Below are 19,288 nucleotides of genomic sequence, written 5' to 3' on the forward strand. Positions count from 1 at the left end.
AGAAAATAAATGTCTGTTGTTTAAGCCACCCAGTCAGTGGTATTTTGTTATAGCAGCCCAAGCAGACTAATACAGGGGATGTGCCTTGTTCATATAACTATGCTGTGGCCAATGACAAGTAAGGGTCACACAGGGAACCATCCTGAGGCAGTCTGTTCCAAAATAGTCACAATTATATTTCCTATCCCACATGTTCTTCCAGAACCTTACAATTCTGTAAAGTCTATGCCTGCTCTGCTTGAAACTGGATAAGCCTCTGTGGTCATCAGGGCATAATGGAGAAACTTCTGAGGCTAGGACAAAAGAGGTGATTCAGAGCCCACTTGTCTCTCTCTTGGGATACTCGTCCGTAGAACCCAGCCCCCATGCTATGAGAACCCTAGCCCAGATGAAGAGGAGCAGGGGCCCCTGCACTCATCCCTGGCTGAACGCCCAGTGAAAGGCTAGCATGTACTTCCCAGCCATGTCCCTAGACCATCTTGGGATTGGATCTTCCAGCCCTCTGTCAGGAGGACTCAGAGGATGATGTTGTACGGATCAGAGACAAGCTCCTCCCCAGAACGCTCCCAAACTGCTGATTTATGAGGGGAATGACAGACTGTTATTGTAAGCAACTAAATTTGGGGCTGGTTTGTTTTATAGAAATAGATAACCTAACTACAGCTTAAGACAAGATGTAGCCACTAGTACTAGACGAGCCCTTCCTTCTCTTGATAGGTCCTTGCCCCAGAAGATTCTGGTTTATTTCAGAAGAGACACAGACACACTCCAGACTGGCCCATTCAAATTTATGCCCACAATGTGACTGGATCCTGACATAATCCAGGGGGCTCACTGGGACAAAGCAGTGCAGAATCCTGGAGCTGTAGGCCTCCCAGCTACCCAGCTGCCCCTGACTCCTGGGAGCTGACCATGAGGGCTCAGCCTTCATGAAGAAGTAATCTTAACTAATAGTCATCTGCTTTGCCCATGGGAGGAATACCAGGTCTCATTCCAGGTATATATTTTTTTCTTCTCTGCCTCAGTGTCATGTTTAATATCACCTTGGGTGGTGCAAACTAATCAATTGTAAGTTGGGCATGTTTTGTCCTATACCAATCATTTGGGCATCCAAACCACTGTATCCTGGGCCATCCTTCCAGGCCATCATTTTGAACCATTCAAAAACAAGTATGTATGTATGTGTATATATATATATATATATATATATATATATATATATATACACACACACACACACATATATTCAAAAACAAGTATATATATATACATATATATATATATATATATAACAGTATGTAATATAGGAACATGAGTGTTCAACATTACATGATTGACAAACATTTGGTTTTCTATCATTATACTTAACTAGGTAAGTAAGTATCCTAGAATGGTAACTTCTGGGACCTTGAAATGGTTACATGAGTAGGTGGTTTAGTTTAGAACATATAACTAATATTTTTGCAGCTAAGTAACATTTTCTGTTTTCCAATTACCCTTTGAAGCCCATTCACATTGCTTGAATATCAATTATAATTCCTTCTTCAGAAATTTTTACATTTCGCCCCATTGTGCTAGTTATTCCTCACTGTCTCACCCATATAATACCCCTTCTACCACACCTAGACACATTTCTCCCCAGGCTTCTTTGTGCTCTGACTTCTGGATGAGAGGCAAGTGCTGTTGGAGTGTCAAGGGGTAGGGAGAGAGGGGTTGGGACTTCTCCCTCTCCCTTCCCTGCTAGGCCTTGTTTTTAACAGTGACTATGTTCCTCCATCAGAGAGTATATATCTCACTGGGCGGCCCTTCTCCTGTGGCTACAGCTCTCACGGGTTCTAGGAACAACAGGACCTTTCCCTCTTGTCTTGCCTCTTCAGGCCACAGGATGACAGAGGCTTCCACTGTTGCTAGTTCCTAGGTGCTTCACCATCTCATCTTGATTCTCTTACTTCTCCCTACAGTGTTGTTGTGGGCTGAATTGTATCCCACCCCCTTAGCCTCCACCCCCCATCTAAACTCCTATATTGAAGTCTTAACCCCCAGGACCTCAGAATGTGACTATCTTTGGAGATGAAGTCTTCAAAGAGGTAATTAAGGTTAAATGAGGTCATATGGGCAGGCCCTAATCTATTCTGACTTGTATCCTTATAATAAGAGATTAGGACACAGACCTGCCCAGAAGAAGACCATATGAAGACACAAGGAGAAGGTGGCCACTCACAAGCCAAGGAGAGAGGCCTCAGAAGTAACCAATCCTGCTGACATCTTGATCTTAGAGCTCCCAGCCTCTAGAACTGTGAGAAAATAAATGTATGTTGTTTATAAGCTACCCATCGATGGTATTTTTGTTATAGCAGGTGGAACAGATGAAGACAGTGGTATTTTGTGATGGCAGCCCTAGCCAGTGAGACACCATGGGAAACAGCCCTTCATTAAACTGCTCAAGTAGCCTTGGGAGTATGCTGTCTGTATCCTTCTGGGACCCTGCCCCCTATACCCAATATTACCACTGTAGCTATTCTATGTCCCTTTATCAATCCCATGGTATCTATCCTCACATTTGTATCTAGGTTTGTAACTATATCAGCACTTATGCCATGAATACCTTTTATAGAGATACTGAGAACTCCCTTTGCCAAGTAGGTACCTAAGCTGAAAGTTTCTAATAGAGGACTCAAGTAACACCCAACTCTCCAGTGTGTAGAACACTCATTCTATCAAAATCCTTTCACATATCTAAATTGACTTCATATCAGGAGCCTAGCTGGGTAAAGCCTGAAGTCCAGAGTGCCTCTGAAGATGCTGCATGAGGATTTTCTTTGCTGCTTCGGTGGCTGGGAGCCCTGCCCACCAATGAGGAGACCAAGCAAGATGAGTGGGAACTTGTAGAGGGGCGCTGGGTTCTGCACTTACGGATATCTGGGGAGGAAAAAGACATCATTTGAGTGACAGCCACTAAAACATCAGAGACGAAGCTATATAGTTAACTTATTTTAATGATACAAAACAACTTTATCAAATTGTAGGGCTGGATGGGATTTATTGAGGCTTTCTCAATGTCACCACCCCTAGCCCCCATGCAATCTTCACCTTGAGCTACCATCAGTTTTTTTTGTCTCCAGAGTGCTTTCACAACCATAATTTCATTTGAACCTCAAGAAGATTCTGCAAGGTAGGTAGGGAAGTATTAGCATTTCCATTTTACAAATAAATGAAACCCAAGAACGGGCAATTTAAGTGCCAGCTCAAGTTCACAGAGCAAAAAGGTGTCAGCCAGGTCTGGAGTCTTGCGGCTCTCAGGCCAGGTGAGTATTGGTAGAGTTTCCATATTTTACACTCTCAACTAATTTGTACATGCACACATTCACTCTAAAAAGGAAAATGTTGCAGGTTGACATTCCAACCAAAACTCACAGTGAGAAAGGATTTCTCCTGGACATCTGGCCGGGAGCAGGAAAGGGAAGAAGGAAAGTTGGAGACGACAAGAGAAAGAAAGATCACAAGCTGAGCTTGCAGGGAGCATAAGCGATGGACTCTTGTAAGTTCACTCTTTTTTTTTTTTGTAAGTTCACTCTTAACATTGGCCCCTACTGTACAGAGAGACATAAGGAAGTGGAACAGATATGCAGATACTGTAACCTTCCCTGAACACAATCTTGGTCCCATGATTCCATATCCAGCTGGCATGTCCCAACCATCAGATCATGTATTATATCCTTCTCATGCTCTACTGGATATGTTCGAAACACACAGGGTTTCCATTAATCTGGGGAAATCCTACTTTAGACTTTCACTGAATCAGAAACCGCTTCATCCAATGACTGTTGTCTCCTGTCCTCTTGTCCAGGGAACTGGGTCCCTCATTATTTCACAAAGATGCCCCAAACGGACTGGTCTTACCTCACACCCTATACCAGCTTCACATACTCTATTCTTTATTTAAATCTAACCTGTCCTTTGAGGTCCACCTTCTCCAAGAAGCTTGAGTTTCTTAACCCTCAGGGATTTCTGCCTCAGCTGGATTCTGGAAGTCATTATTATGGACTTGGCATTGAACATATGTTCTTGGACATTAGCATTCACTCCTGACTATAATCATTTGTCCCCTGACAAAACCGCAAACTCTGAGAACAAAGCTGGGATCTTATACTTCAATGAATCTATGGGTTCCTATAGTATATCCATAGTTCATTGATGATTTTTCTGGGAAAAAGTAGGCAAAGCTGGGATTAAATGTAGCAAGTTGTTAGAATTGGAGAGGAAAAGGTGGAAGAAATGGGTGCAAATAATCTTCCCTCCTTTGAAGCTTTCAGGGTTGTTTCAAGATCAGTGTACAGTAAGCATTTTTGGTGTTGTTTTAAGATCAACCTAAGGTAAGAGAACAAACAGAGGTGTTCCCTTTGTGCTATCTTAGTAACAATAAAAATAGAATAATACCTATTGAATGAAGAAAAGGCTTAGCTCTCTAGGATACAAGCACGGGCTAGTCACACATCACCTGTAACAGTTTTGAATTTAATCCTATTACTTTGCAAAGTTGATTTATCACTGCATTTGAGGAACCCCTTTTTCCTAAGTCCCCCCGGGGTGGGGGTGGGAGGGTGGGGAGTTCACATGCTCAGGCAGGTTCCTCTCAAGATCTCCTTTTTAGCCAAGGCAGGTTGCAGGGATTCACCCTACCCCCCCACACACAGACGCCCCCCCACCCTTGGTAATTGTCACCACCTATCCAGACTGTTGGGTTTCTCTTCCCTCTAAGATGGGCTCTGGGAAAATCATCTTGTTACATCCACCCTTTCTTTCTGTCTCTGAAAACAAATTTGCAGACCCTTTTCATTTTAAGGCTTTAATGTCCATCATTACAAGAGAAAAGATAAGATTTAAGAGGAAAACATGGGGAGGTTACATAAAAAAGGTATAAATCTGACAGTCTCAGATATTGATCTAAAGCATCTGATGATCTTGTTGAAATAACTGGGAATTTCTTGTATGCTAACACTGGGTATGAGATAATAGAAGAATACATATTAGTCTTGGTCTCATGTTCCTGGCACGAAGCTCCTCAAACCCTTGTAATTTCCTAAGTGATAAGAGCACTTAGGAGTATCTTTTTTTTCTATTGAGGTGACTCTGGATGGGCTCCTGGATAGGGGCTGATTACCAGAAAGCCCAAGTCATTATTAGAAGCTTAGAATTTTCAGCCCCACTCACCATCCTCTGGAGAGGGGAGAGGGGCTAGAAATGGACTTGATAATTGATCATGCCTCCATGATGGAGCCTCCATAAAAATCCCAGTAGGATGGGGTTGCTCTTACAAGCAATGTTGTTATAAATTATGTTTACTTATGTGCAGGTGTATCTGTTATAGCTTTTCCTTACTATTCCCACAAAGAAGGATGGAACCAGCCTACAGGTCTTTCTCAACCTATGATGGGGTTATGTCCTGATAAACACATCATGAATTAAAAATATTTTAAGTAAAAAAGGCACTTAATATACCTAATCTACTGACCATTATAGCTCAGCCTAGCCTACGTTAAACATGCTCAGGACACTTACGTTGGCCTACAGGTGGGCAAAATCATCAAACACAAAGTCAATTTTATGATAAAGTATGGAATAGCTCATGTAATGTATTGAATATTGTACCAAAAGTGAGAAGCAGAATGGTTCTGTGGGTACAGACTGGTTTTAAGTGTATCAGTTGTTTACTCTTGTGACTGTGTGACTGACTGGAGCTGCAGTTGCCACCAACCTGCATCATGAGATGAGAGTGTCATACTGCCTATCACTAGCCTGGGAAAAGATCAAAATCCAAATCTCAAAGTATGGTTTTTACTGAATGTGTACTGCTTTTGCACCATCATAAAGCTGAAAAAGTGATAAGTTAAACCACTGAGAGGCAGGGACCATCTATAATTATTTTTCTCAGGGTTTCTGAGTGCCTCAGTTGGTTAAGTGTCTCACTTCTGATTTCAGCTCAGGTCATGATCTCAGGGTCATGGGCTCAAGCCCCAACATCAGGCTCTGAGCTCAGTGCAGAGTCTGCTTGACATTCTCTTTCTCTCCCTCTGCCCCTCACTGCTCATGTGAGCTATAATTAAATAAATAAATAAATAAATAAGTAAATAAATAAAATTTCTCACTGTTGATCTTACTGTTTCCTTTTCTTTTAAAGATTTTATTTTATTTTTTCTTAAGATTTTATTTATTCATGAGAGACACAGAGAAAGAGAGAGAGAAAGAGAGAGGCAGAGACACAGGCAGAGGGAGAAGCAGGCTCCATGCAGGGAGCCAGATGTGGGACTAGATCCCAGGACTCCAGGATCACGCCCTGGGCTGAAGACAGGCACTAAACCACTGAGCCACCCAGGGATCCCTAAAGATTTCATTTTTAAATAACTTCTACACTCAATGTGGGGCTTGAACCTATAACCCCGAGGTCAAGAGTCATGTGCTCTACCAACTAAGGCAGCAAGGTGCCCCTTTATTGTTCTTTTTCTAGAAATATTTACTCAATAATATCACCAATTGGTGTCAGCATGTCTTTAAATGCAAGGACATAGAAGAGAAATATAAGGCCATGCTTTACACAATAGAATTCTCCAGGCCCACCTCCTAGGCAATCAGTGCCTATGTCTTCAACTGCTAGATTTATATCTCTTGCCCCACTGTCCCTCCTGAACTCTTGGGTCATAAATTCAGCTCTCTTCTGAATACATATACTTGTTGTCCCACGGGTACCTCACACCTAGCATGTCCTGCTGCATTTCCAGTCTCAGTGGGTGGCATGAGCATTAACACAATTGCCCAACCCAGACACCTAGGAGACACCTAGGAGACACCCTTCCTTGACAGGAAGCTTTCCTCCTCCAGCATGTAGCACCTGGAAGGCAGGGACTTGTGGCATAAGTGAATAAACGGACCAATGATTCTTCTTTCATTTCAGGGTAGTGGCTGAAAGCACCTTGCAAGTGGACATTGAAGTAGGAATAGAAAATTCTTATCTTCAGGCTGGATGGTCATTTTATTAGGCACAGAAGAGTGAGAATGGGGAGAGGCTATTGAGGCTGAGCGTCCCAAGAAGGAGTAGGACCCTACAGCAGGTGAAGGCCCAAGAAGGGCTATCACCTGGAATAACTTGTGTATACCAGCTTGAATATATCCCTGTATCTGTCACTCCCCAGTGAATTTCATTTTCTGATTCTCCATTCATGTTATTTGCAAAAATTTGCAAATGATCACTGATACAACACTATTGGATAAATGCACATAAGAGAATAGATTAGGTAATGATTATGTGGATATGGAAAAGAGATAGAGTAACAATAATGATAGTCCCTGAAGTGTGCCAATCACTCTTCTAGAAATACCACCCCACCAGCCCCAATTGCAAATATCTGATTGCTGGGCATTGTTTTAATGCCATACATTAAAAAAATGCCATACATTTATTATTTCTTTTTTTAATGTGTTAAATTTTTAATTTTTTAAAATTATTTTTGTTATTGGAGTTCAATTTGCCAACATATAGCATATCACCCAGTGCTCATTCCATGAAGTGCCCCACTCCATGCCCGTCACCCAGTCACCCCAACCCTCCCACTTCCCCTTCCACTACCCCTGTTTGTTTCTTTTTTTTTTATTGGAATTCAATTTGCCAACATATAGCATAACACCCAGTGCTCATCCCACCAAGTGCCCCCCTCAGTGCCCATCACCCAGTCACCCCAACCGCCCGCCCACTTCCCCTTCCACTACCCCTTGTTCATTTCCCAGAGTTAGGTGTCTCTCATGTTTTGTCACCCTCACTGACATTTATACTCCTTGTTTGTTTCCCAGAGTTAGGAGTCTCTCATGTTCTGTCATCCTTACTGATATTTCCACTCATTTTCTTTCCTTTCCCCTTTATTCCCTTTCACTAATTTTTTATATTCCCCAAATGAACGAGACCATATAATGTTTGTCCTTCTCTGATTGACTTACTTCACTCAGCATAATACCCTCCAGTCCCATCCACATTGAAGCAAATGGTGGGTATTTGTCGTTTCGAATGGCTGAGTAATATTCCATTGTATACATAGACCACATCTTCTTTATCCATTCATCTTTCGATGGACACCAAGGCTCCTTCCACAGTTTGGCTATTGTGGACATTGCTGCTATAAACATTGGGGTGCAGGTGTCCTGCCATTTCATTGCATCTGTATCTTTGGGGTAAATACTCAGCAGTGCAATTGCTGGGTCATAGGGCAGTTCTATTTTTAACTCTAAGGAACCTCCACACAGTTTTCCAGAGTGGCTGCACCAGTTCACATTCCCACCAATCGAGCAAGAGGGGTACCCCTTTCTCCACATCCTCTCCAACATTTGTTGTTTCCTGTCTTGTTAACTTTCACCATTCTCACTGGTGTGAGGTGGTATTTGTGGTTTTGATTTGATGGCAAGTGATGCGGAGCATTTTCTCATGTGCTTGTTGGCCATGTCTATGTCTTCCTCTGTGAGATTTCTGTTCGTGTCTTTTGCCCATTTCATGATTGGATTGTTTGTTTCTTTGTTGTTGAGTTTAATAAGTCCTTTTTTTTTTTAAGATTTTGTTTATTTACTCATGAGAGACACAGAGAGAGGCAGAGACACAGGCAGAGGGAGAAGCAGACTCCATGCAGGGAGCTCAATGTGGGACTTGATCCCGGACTCCAGGATCATGTCCTGGGCTGAAGGCAGACGCTCAACCACTGAGCTACCCAGGTGTCCCTAATAAGTTCTCTATAGATCTTGGATACTAGCCCTTTATCTGATATGTCATTTGCAAATATCTTCTCCCATTCTGTAGGTTGTCTTTTAGTTTTGTTGAATGTTTCCTTTGCTGTGCAGAAGCTTTTTATCTTGATTAAGTTCCAATAATTCATTTTTGCTTTTGTTTCCCTTGCCTTCACAGATGTATCTTGCAAGAAGTTGCTGTGGCCAAGTTCAAAAAAGGGTGTTGCCTGTGTTCTCCTCTAGGATTTTGATGGATTCTTGTCTCACATTTAGATATTTCATCCATTTTGAGTTTATCTTTGTGTATGGTGTAAAAGAATGGTCTAGTTTCATTCTTCTGCATGTGGCGGTCCAATTTTCCCAGCACCATTTATTTAAGAGACTTTTTTCCAGTGGATGGTCTTTCCTGCTTTGTCGAATATTAGTTGACCATAGAGTTGAGGACCCATTTCTGGATTCTCTATTCTGTTCCATTGATCTATGGGTCTGTTTTTGTGCCAGTACCACACTGTCTTGATGATCACAGCTTTGTAGTACAACCTGAAATCTGGCATTGTGATGTCCCTGGCTCTGGTTTTCTTTTTTTAGTATTCCCCTGGCTATTCGGGGAAATTTTTAATTTTTTTTTAAGTAGGCTTTACACCCAGCATGGAGCCCGACTCAGGGCTTGAACTCACCACCCTGAGGTCATGACCTGAGATCAAGAGTCGGATGCTGAACTGACTGAGCCACTCAGGTGACATTATTTCATTTAATCTTCTCAAGCCTGTGATATGGTAAAGTAAGGTAAAGAAGGTGACAATCTTCACTCTGTAGATTTTACCCACTTCCCCCCTTTTAAATATCTACCCTCAACATTTTATGACATTTAATTCAAGAGTAATATGGTAGTACTACATATAAATATGGACTATTGTGTTTGAAAATCATTTTAAAATCTGAAGTGTTTGTTTTAGTCAGCTTCAACTCATTCCTATAAATTGCCTCAACACAGGTTGGGGACTGAGCAATAAGTAAGGGTCACTGATGGGGATAAACCCACCTAGAGGGGTTTCCTTTTGGAAGAGATTTTAAAAGGAATGACTACTCATCCTGGCTTCACTTCAACTTTTGCTTAATCTCTAGGATGGGGCTGCTCCCTCGATTTTTCAATCTGGTAATTCTGAGAGGAGGATCCCTGCAGTTCTCTTGTCTGCTTAGGATCCCAGGTTGCTGCCCAGACCTGTGTGGTCAGTCTTCAAGGGGGCCCCTGCTTTGGTCAACACTATGGAGGAGGTGTTCCCTTTTCTTCCTAGCTCACTCTGCTTCTGTGAGAAACAGAGGGAACATGTTGGGGAAAAATCATCAACAGAATTTTAAAGAAGCCACAGGTCTGTCTTTGTTGTTGGTTTATCTTTTAAGTAATCTTGGGGTAAAGCTGTGAGCTGCGAAGGAAGGCTAAGCAACCCTAGGCCGGGTTTTAAAATTTAAATCCAAGACTATGTGATGGCACCAATAGGCCTCCCAAATGAAGGAAGGCAGGAATATGTTGCAAAATGTGCACAGGCCATGAAGTTCAAAGGGTTATTTGTTAGCAATGATCGTGAACTCGGATTTCTAAACAGCTATGTCTTAGAAAATTGGCTTCTACTGTAGTTTGTGGTGAAATACTATATTACAAAATTATATATATATATAATACACATACACACATACACATATGTGTATTATATATATAATAAACATTATTATATATATGTATATATATATAATTTTTGTAAGCAAGCCCTGGTTCTAAAGTGGGGCTTAAACTCACAACCCTGAGGTCAAGAATCACATGCTCTACTGATTCAGCCAGCCAGCCAGCTCATATATTTTTAAAACCCCAGAAGTAACAGTGATTAAATATCTGTCATAACTAACATGTATGTAACTAATAATATTACATAACTCACAAACAATGTAGATCCCAAAGAGAAGCCAATTTGTGTCAAATATTTTGTATGTAACTCTTAAAAAGGAGTAGCCATGATGCCACATTCTAAATATTCAGTGAAAGAGAAGTAGGTAGAGTCATTCCTGTTGGATATACCAGGGTAATTCATTATACATAGCATCATAAAACAAGAGATAACAAGACAGAACAAGAAAACTATGCTCTCTTAGAGGTAAAGGATAAATGCAGATTCTAAATAGTGGTCCTGCCTGAGAGTTAATTTTGCCCCCAGGATTGTTAGCAATTAGGTCCTTTCTTCTCTTGGGTATCAAAAATTAACAACCACTAATATTGTAATTGACAAGCAGTGGAGTGTGTGTAGTACAGAATTTACAGCACTGACTTCAACACGTGTGCTCTGTTCAGCCTGAGTGTGGAATAAAAAACCCAACACTGATGAGGAATGAGTGCATGAACATATGTGTAGGCACAAGACTGTACAGAGACCATGCAGGAAAAAAGAAATACGTGGCTCACATTTCAATATATAACTACGGATGCAACCATTTTTCATATAGTGGAAACTGTGAGAGGAAGAAAAGACAAAGGGAGATAAAGAAAACTGAGGGGAACCAAAAGTAAAAGCAAGAAAAATAAGCTTATTTCACAGGTTAGAGACTCGTGCCAAGGACCCCTAGCTGCCCGGCTGACCTCTCTTGCTATAGCTTCTTATCATCAGTGCTCTCCCTCCTGCAGCCTCAGGCTGTGCTATGGTGGGATTTAGACCTTGGTTATTGCTAGCTATTTACTGACTGCTTCTTTGAGCAAGGCCTATGCTAAATGCTTTACATCCCCCCTCCCAACTTTGTGAGGTTAGTGTCATTACTACTAACTCCATTTTGCCTATGAGGAAACAGAGCGTCCCAGAGGTTAATAAGGGGCCCAAATCACAGTCCTGCAAGGGAGGAATCATTATTCCCATTTTACAGATGAAAAAAATGAAGGCTCGGAAAGGTCTAGTAACTTATCCAAAGTCACAACATTTAGTAAAAGAGCTCAAGTCTGTCTGACTGCAAAGCCCATGTTCTTTCTTTCTTTCTTTTTTTTTTTTAATTTTATTTATTTACTCATGAGAGACACAGAGAGAGAGAGAGAGAGAGAGAGAGAGAGGCAGAGACACAGGCAGAGGGAGAAGCAGGCTCCATGCAGGGAGCCCGATGTGGGACTCCATCCCAGGACTCCAGGATCATGTCCTGGGCTGAAGGAAGGTGCTCAACCACTGAGCCACCCAGGCGTCCCTCCTTTTTTTTTTTTTTTAAATAAAGATTTTACTTATTCATTTGAGAGAGAAGCAGAAAGAGAAGCAGGAGAATGTGGGACTTGATCCCATGACCCCAGGATCACAACATGAGCTGAAGGCAGATGCCCAGCCAACTGAGCCACCCAAGTGTCCGCCCATGTTCTTTCTTACTCTGCATTTCAAATGGAATTCTCAGGAATTTCACTGCTGGAGGTAAATGATTTAAAATCTCTTCTGTAGAGATTTCTAGTTCTATACATCCAAACCAAATATATGTTAGAAAACAAATACCTGGGGAGTCATCAGAATTCTAAAGAAATCTATTAAAGACTGCCCACAGGAAACCAGAGCATACAATTGTTTGGTAAATACTTCTGTTTAGAATCAAATGTATTTTCTAAAGCTCCAAGTAAAAGACAGAGACAGAAACTGGTTTTGATTGGTTGATAATCAGATTCACGAGTGTGATGGATTCTTTCTGAAATTTTATATAAAGTCACTTGAGGGATCCCTGGGTGGCTCAGCGGTTTGGTACCGCCTTCGGCCCAGGGCCTGATCCTGGAGTCCCGGGATGGAGTCCTGCATCGGGCTCCCTGCATGGAGCCTGCTTCTCCCTCTGCCTGTGTCTCTGCCTCTCTCTCTATCTGTGTCTCTCATGAATAAATAAACAAAATCTTAAAAAAAAAAAAAAAAAAAAAAGAAGTCACTTGAGCTTCAGCTGTGTCCCTCAGGTATCAGAAGAGAGTGGGGAGAGAACATTTATAGGGGACTGTGAGGTCCCACTGCTCCAGACTGTAGGCTGGGATGGATTTTAAAGATGTTGGAATCCAAACTCTCATTTCATAAATGGGAAAATGAAAACTCATCGCCAGTTAATTATAGGGTGGAGGCCAGAACTCTGGGTTTTCTGATTCTTAAACCATTGTTCTTTCCATGACAAGAATCAGGTATCGATTTAGAGTCTATTCTTTTTTTCTTCCTCTTCTGACTCAGAGAAGGTGAGAAAGAAAAAGGTGAGGAAGCTTGCAGAAGCATTTAAAAAACCTTTAGTATTCTTAGAATACTAAGAATCAAGTTATCTTGGAAAGTGTTGAAGAAGGTAAGTGCAGAGGCTGGAATTAGCAGAGCACAGAAAACGATAAGGTCTTATCTAAAGCAATTAGAGTAAGCAGGCAATTAGAGGCTTTTGTTACTTGGATTTAGGTGAATGCCCTGAAACAGCAAGCTTTTTGAAATCTGTGGCCAAATCAGAACCTAGAAAGTGAAGACTTCTAATCTCCAAGCAAAAGTTCAAAGTGAGATAAAAGGTATTAAAGGTTTTTATACTTCACTTGGTAGGAAAAAGAAAAAAAAAATGAGATGAAACAAGATGTCAGCCAGGATCCTCTAAGTCTACCTCCAGGTCTGGGCAAGTCCAAAACCCACCTTTGGGTTTTTTGTGAATTGTCCCAGGGGCTTTTGTTTTCGTGGTCTTCTAGACTTTTGAGATCTTTCATGTGTAAATTGAGAATTTACTACAGCGATGGAAGGTGGGGTGGACATCCCAGCAACAGCAAATAAATTCAATCAGAATGGGTCCTAGCCCCACTCCCCTACATGTCTGAGCTTCTCTCCACCTGGCTAGCTCTTTCTCCACCACTTCTTTCTCTCCTACCCTCCACCTTCCCATTCCCAAGCAGGAGGAGAAACAACAAACTTCCTTAATCTCCTACAGAGCAGGTTTTCCCCTCCTCTGAAGTCCAGGTGCCTGTAGCATCTCAGCTACAGGATGCCCTCAAGATGGCATCCCTCCTCACAAGCTCTTCAAGGCTTTCCCACAGGGAGACAGCTCCCACCTTCCCCTTCCTGAACAGGCAGTGTGGGTCTGGCTCTTGAGATGAAAAACAACTTTTTTTCTATGTCTTTATACAAGATGGGAAATTTCCTGAAGTTTAATTAAGATGGTAGTACTTGCTATACTGTGGTAGTGTTTATATTTTTCAATTGCTTTGTCCTGTATGGAATTTTATTTTAATAATTAAGAGTAATGGACCTTTCTTGATATGTATCTAATTTTAATAAATGGTCTTCAAAATTGTAAAGCATTAGTGATCAGGTCTAGGCTTTATTCGCATCTTCTATCAAGGATTCACACCAAAGGTGGTTTAAATGAAGCAACTGTAAAGAGGCAGCTTTAGGGCTCCTGAGTGGCTCTGTGGTTTAGCGCCACCTTCAGCTCAGGTTGGGGTCCTGGGATGGAGTCCCACGTTGGGCTCCCTGCATGGAGCCTGCTTCTCCCTCTGCCTGTGTCCCTGCCCTCTGTGTCTCTCATGAATAAATAAATAAAAAAAAAAGAAAAAAAAAGAAGCAGCTTTAGGGTGGCCTGGGTGGTTCAGTGGTTAAGTGTCTGCCTTTGGCTGAGGTCCTGGGATCAAGCCCTGCATCAGGCCCTCCGCTCAGCGGGAAGCCTGCTTCTCCCTTTCCCTCTACCTGCAGCTCTGCCTGCTTGTGCTCTTGCTCTCTGTTAGATAGATAGATAGATATCTAGATAGATAGATAGATAATCTTTTTTTTTTTTTTTAAGAGGCAGCTTTAGAATTAAAAGCATTAAGAGGCAATCAGGTAGGTACCCTTTTACCCTAAGGGGATGATTTTGAAAACCAAAGCCCATTTAAAATAATAGAAAACATCACAAGCTCACTGTTTGGATTTGAACCTGTTTCCCCAAACAGGTTTCTCTTTCTAAAGACATCTCTCACATTGTTTTTTTGTTTTATTTTTTTAAAGATTTTATTTTATTTATTCATGAGAGACACACAGAGAAAGACAGAGACACAGGCAGAGGGAGAAGCAGGCTCCCTGTGGGAAGCCCGAGGCGGGACTCAATCCCAGGACCCTGGGATCGCACCCTGAGCCAAAGGCAGAGCCACCCAGGCATCCCTCTCTCACATCTGAAAGCTGTAAGTCACGATAGGCAAAGAATGAAGAAGCTCGGTCTCAGTGGCCTGATGCCCACAGTCCTGGAGCGATGGCTTAAGGAATTTTTCTCTGTACTTTCATGCTCCCGGGCTTTTTTTCTGTTCCAATCATTCCATTTCATGAAGCTCTGCCTTTGCCAAGTATTCAAGTATTTTCTGCTTACAGGGGCCAAGGAATGAATCCTCAGTGTTCAGGTCTCAGGTACCTTCTGGGCCGCTTTGAGGGTCTGTCCTTCTCATCCTTACCTTTATAATGTGTTCCCCTGAATTTTGCCGCTCACCTGTATGCCCAGTTCCTCCTACATATCTCCATACATACACCTATCTAAAAGATGTGAGAACTTTCTATTGAATGAACATGGTGTTGTCTCCATTGCCATGGCACCAGGCTGCGTCTACCACCCTCTCTGCAGTGGCAAGTCTAGAGTTCTGCTCCTTTCTTTCCTGTCCCCTAATTGAATTTCCTCAAAACCCATTTCCTCTTCTCTCAGGTCCCACATCCAGCATTTCCTAATTTTCACAACTGTCTTGCATTACTGAGGAGGTTGCTTATTTCCTCTGAGCTAGGTGGCCCACAGTGAGGGCAAACTGCCACCACGTGGAGAGCGGGCCTGAGCCACACGCTGCCTCGCGGCCCCACACAACCAGGCTTGTCACAGGCATCCTTACCGAGAGAATGATCCTAGCACGCTTCTGGAGGGTTTAATGATGCCTTATGCTCCTTATCAAAACTACCAAGCATAAATAGTGATTATAATTAGTATATTTACATAAACAATACAAGTACATCAATACAACTGCACACTTCATTTTATTAATGGCTTCACCATTCTCTCTCGTTGTCTAATTTGTACTGGTCTCCCTTAATGAGCACAACTTTTAAAGTTTATAAATATAATGAATTTTTTAATGTACGCAAACCCTTCTAGTGTGTGACAGATGGTTAATGTCAAAAGCCCCTGGGGAAGGCTTCTGTGTAGCCTTTTATTTTGTCTTGTGTTTTAAGCCAGAGAAATGTTTGACTGTGCTGATAATTTGTAAGCATACATCAACCATCAACTTTTATCGTCCTTTAAATTCCCAGCTCTCCCCTGGATTTCTCTTCTACTCCTGGCCTAGAAAGGGCTGGGAAACTGGGCAGAAGCGTCCCTAAATGGCCTGTGTGATAAGCCTCATAAAGTTATTTTTCTCAATTAATCGTTTTCACTGACAATTTTACTGCTCTGCGTTCAGCTTCTCCATTCCCTTGGGCATCTGTACATATGTCTGTTATAAACCTCATCCAGTCCAACAAAATTGGCCCCTCAATACAGACTGCCCTATTTTTTAAAAAGCTCATTTTAAAAAGCTCTCTCTCTCTCTTTTTTTGAAACATAACACTTGAAAATACATTTAAACAGAAAGTAATAGCTTTAAAGCAGAGCTCTAAAAGTGATTTATTCATAAGTACATACTTATTCCTCTCCCAATTGACATCTATTTTATATTAATTTTCCTTGAGTGTGTATCTTCAGCTTATTTCTAAATCTTTACTACTAAAATGAACTTTTTATTCCACCCTTATTCTTTTCTACTTTGCTCCAAAGACTCTCATATGGGCTGAGAGGGATCCACTGGGTGTACGGAACCACAATTTGGAAAACTCTGCTATGAAATAATAATGCTCCCTAGTCACAATCACTGACTTTATTAGGTAGTCAATTAGCTATTTTTTAATTAGGGAAGGAAAAGTTCCTAATTCATTTTTTCTGAAGTGACTTGAAGTGCACTTTTATAATCATGCTCCACTGGTAACAGGAAAACTATGGAAAGTATACCTTTTTTCTTAGGTAAGTTGAACCTTCACTCTATCAGTTAGTAATTTCTTTTCTTTTTTTTTTTTTAAGATTTTATTTCTTTATTTGAGAGAGTGAGTGAGGGAGAGAGAGCATGAGTGGGCAGAGAGAAAAAGGGAAAGCAGATTCCCCTCTGATCAGAGAGCTCGATGTGGGAGCTCCCAGGACCCTGGGATCTTGACCTGAGTAGTAGGCAGACACCCAGGGGCCCCTAGAGGTAAGTAATTTCTATAGAGAAATCTCTATAGCCCATTCTCCCTCACCCCAAAGGACTCACAGCAGAAGAAAGAATCAATGATAATAATGTTCCCTTTATATTGTATACTTTTTCACAGCAGATTCATATACTTCAGTTCATCCAGGTTTTTTTTTAAAGATTTTATTTATTTTATTTATTTATTTGACACAGAGAGAGCACAAGAGGAGGAGCAACAGCAAGACAGGGAGAAGCAGGTTCTTTGCTGAGCAGGAAGCCCAAGGCAGGGCTTGATCCCAGGACCCTAGGATGATCTGAGCTGAAGGCAGAGGCTTAACTGACTGAGCCATTGAAGGGTCCCCAGTTTTGTTTTTTTTTAATAGATGAGAAAATAGAGACTTAGAGTCTCATGGGAATAAAAAGTAGCACATAGGAAATACAGTCACAGATATTATGATAGTGTTGTGTGATGACAGATGTTAGCTCTACTTGTGGTGAGCAGAGAGCATAATGTATAGAGATGTTGAATTACAATGTTGTACACCTGAAACTAATGCAATACTGTATGTCAACTATACTCAAATATATTTTTTTTTAAATAGACGCTTAGAGAAATTAAATAAAGGATGTCTTCTGGGTCACATAGCTTGTCAGTCAGAGACTAGAATTTAAATCACCACTTGATGATTCTGATTAAAAAAACAAAACAAACAAATTTCATTTCACAAATAGGATTAGAGATCTAGCAATTTTCATAAACATTATGGTACAGAAGCTTTTATAAGCAATACTTACCAGGGACTGCGCTTTTCTTAGCCTAGATCTGTCCTGCAATTTATTTTTCTTATCACGTGACTGTCGACTGAAATCTGGGTTCATTTCATGTCTTTTCCTCCTCCTGTAAATTCAAAGTCATTAGCACATTACAAACAATCACTCTAAATTTGTATAGCTATTTGTCTGTTTGATTTTGTTGTTCCTGTGGTTTAAATGATAGTTTTCATTCAACTGGAAAGGAGCCAAATATAATATCACTAGAAAACTGGTTGAATAAACTCTGGCAAATCCATGCAATGGAGCACAGCAAAAAGGAAAGCACGGTATTTCTACATACAGCTGTGGGGTGATCTCCAGGATATACTGTTATATGAAAAAAGAAAGGTGAATAAAATGGTATGCGTTGTGTGTATTTTATTTCAGAAACAGATGTATTTGCTTAAATTTTGTCAAATGGAAGGACTAGGGGCACCTGGGTGGCTCAGTTGGTTAAGCGTCTGCCTTAGGCTCAGGTCATGATCCCAGGGTCATGGGATCAACCTGGCATTGGGCTCCCTGATCAGCAGGGAGTCTGCTTCTCCCCCTGTCCCTCACTCCGCTTGTGCTCTCTCACACACTCTTTCTTTTCTTTTTTTCTTTTTTTTAAAGATTTTATTTACTTATCCATGAGAGACACAGAGAGAGAGGCAGAGACATAGGAGGCAGAGGGAGAAGTAGGCTCCCTCCTGGGAGCCCAATGTGGGACTCCGGGATAACGACCTGAGCCTAAGGCAGGCACTCAACCACTGAGGCACCCAGGTGCCCCAATTAATAAAAACTTAAAAATAAAGAAATATGGAATGCCTGGGTGGTTCAGCAGTTGAGCACCTGCCCTTGGCTCAGGGTGTGATCCACGGTCTCAGAATCGAGTCCCACACTAGGCTCCCTGCCTGGAGCCTACTTCTCCCTCTGCCTATGTCTCTGCCTTTCTCTCTCTGTGTCTTTCATGAATAAATAAATAAAATCTTAAAAAAATAAAAATAAAGAAATATTTTTAAAAATGGAAGGACTGTAGCATAACATTTTGAAAACTGGTTACCTATAAGTAGGATTCTCATGTGATCCAATTAAGAACAAAGAACAGTATGGAGGAGTACGAACAGAAGCTAGACTTTTCCAAATATACTTTGTTTTATATATCTGACTTTGGAATCTTCAATTTTTCTCAAAGGGACAAAATCCCCAAAATTTAAGAACAAAATGAAAGGGCAGCCGGGGTGGCTCAGCGGTTTAGTGCCGCCTTCAGCCCAGGGCCTGATCCTGGAAACCCGGGATCTAGTCCCATGTCGGGCTCCCTGCATGGAGCCTGCTTCTCCCTCTGCCTGTGTCTCTGCCCCCCCCCCCCCCGTGTGTGTGTGTGTCTCTCATGAATAAATAAATAAAATCTTTAAAAAAAAGAACAAAATGAACAAAAAAAGAAACAATCTTGTCTCTGGAATTGGTTGTATTACTACACTGAGGAACTAGGGACTTTAACACAGTAATTTGAATATTCTTAGTAGAACATAA

At 41.5% G+C, this 19,288-nt stretch overlaps 1 protein-coding gene across 6 annotated transcripts in view; it reads right to left on the reverse strand.

The window, feature by feature from the left end:
• Positions 1–1,298: 1,298 nt before the first annotated feature.
• FBXO16 (F-box protein 16) overlaps positions 1,299–19,288 on the reverse strand; it is a 58,298-nt gene continuing 40,308 nt past the window's right edge. For 2 of the 6 annotated variants that reach the window (XM_041764788.1, XM_041764790.1), the window contains 2 exons: positions 17,759–17,861; positions 1,300–2,919 (listed from right to left, as the gene is read on the reverse strand). In XM_041764788.1, the coding sequence (XP_041620722.1) occupies positions 2,761–2,919; positions 17,759–17,861 (262 nt within the window). In that variant the 3' untranslated portion in view covers positions 1,300–2,760. Of the gene's footprint in view, positions 2,920–3,414; positions 3,441–9,491; positions 9,527–17,305; positions 17,653–17,758; positions 17,862–19,288 lie in introns of those variants that run through there. The other 4 variants (XM_041764791.1, XM_041764789.1, XM_041764793.1 and 1 more) reach the window with 4 other exon arrangements.

The sequence above is a fragment of the Vulpes lagopus genome, chromosome 8 (assembly GCF_018345385.1).
Source record: "Vulpes lagopus strain Blue_001 chromosome 8, ASM1834538v1, whole genome shotgun sequence".
NCBI classification, from domain to species: Eukaryota; Metazoa; Chordata; class Mammalia; order Carnivora; family Canidae; genus Vulpes; species Vulpes lagopus.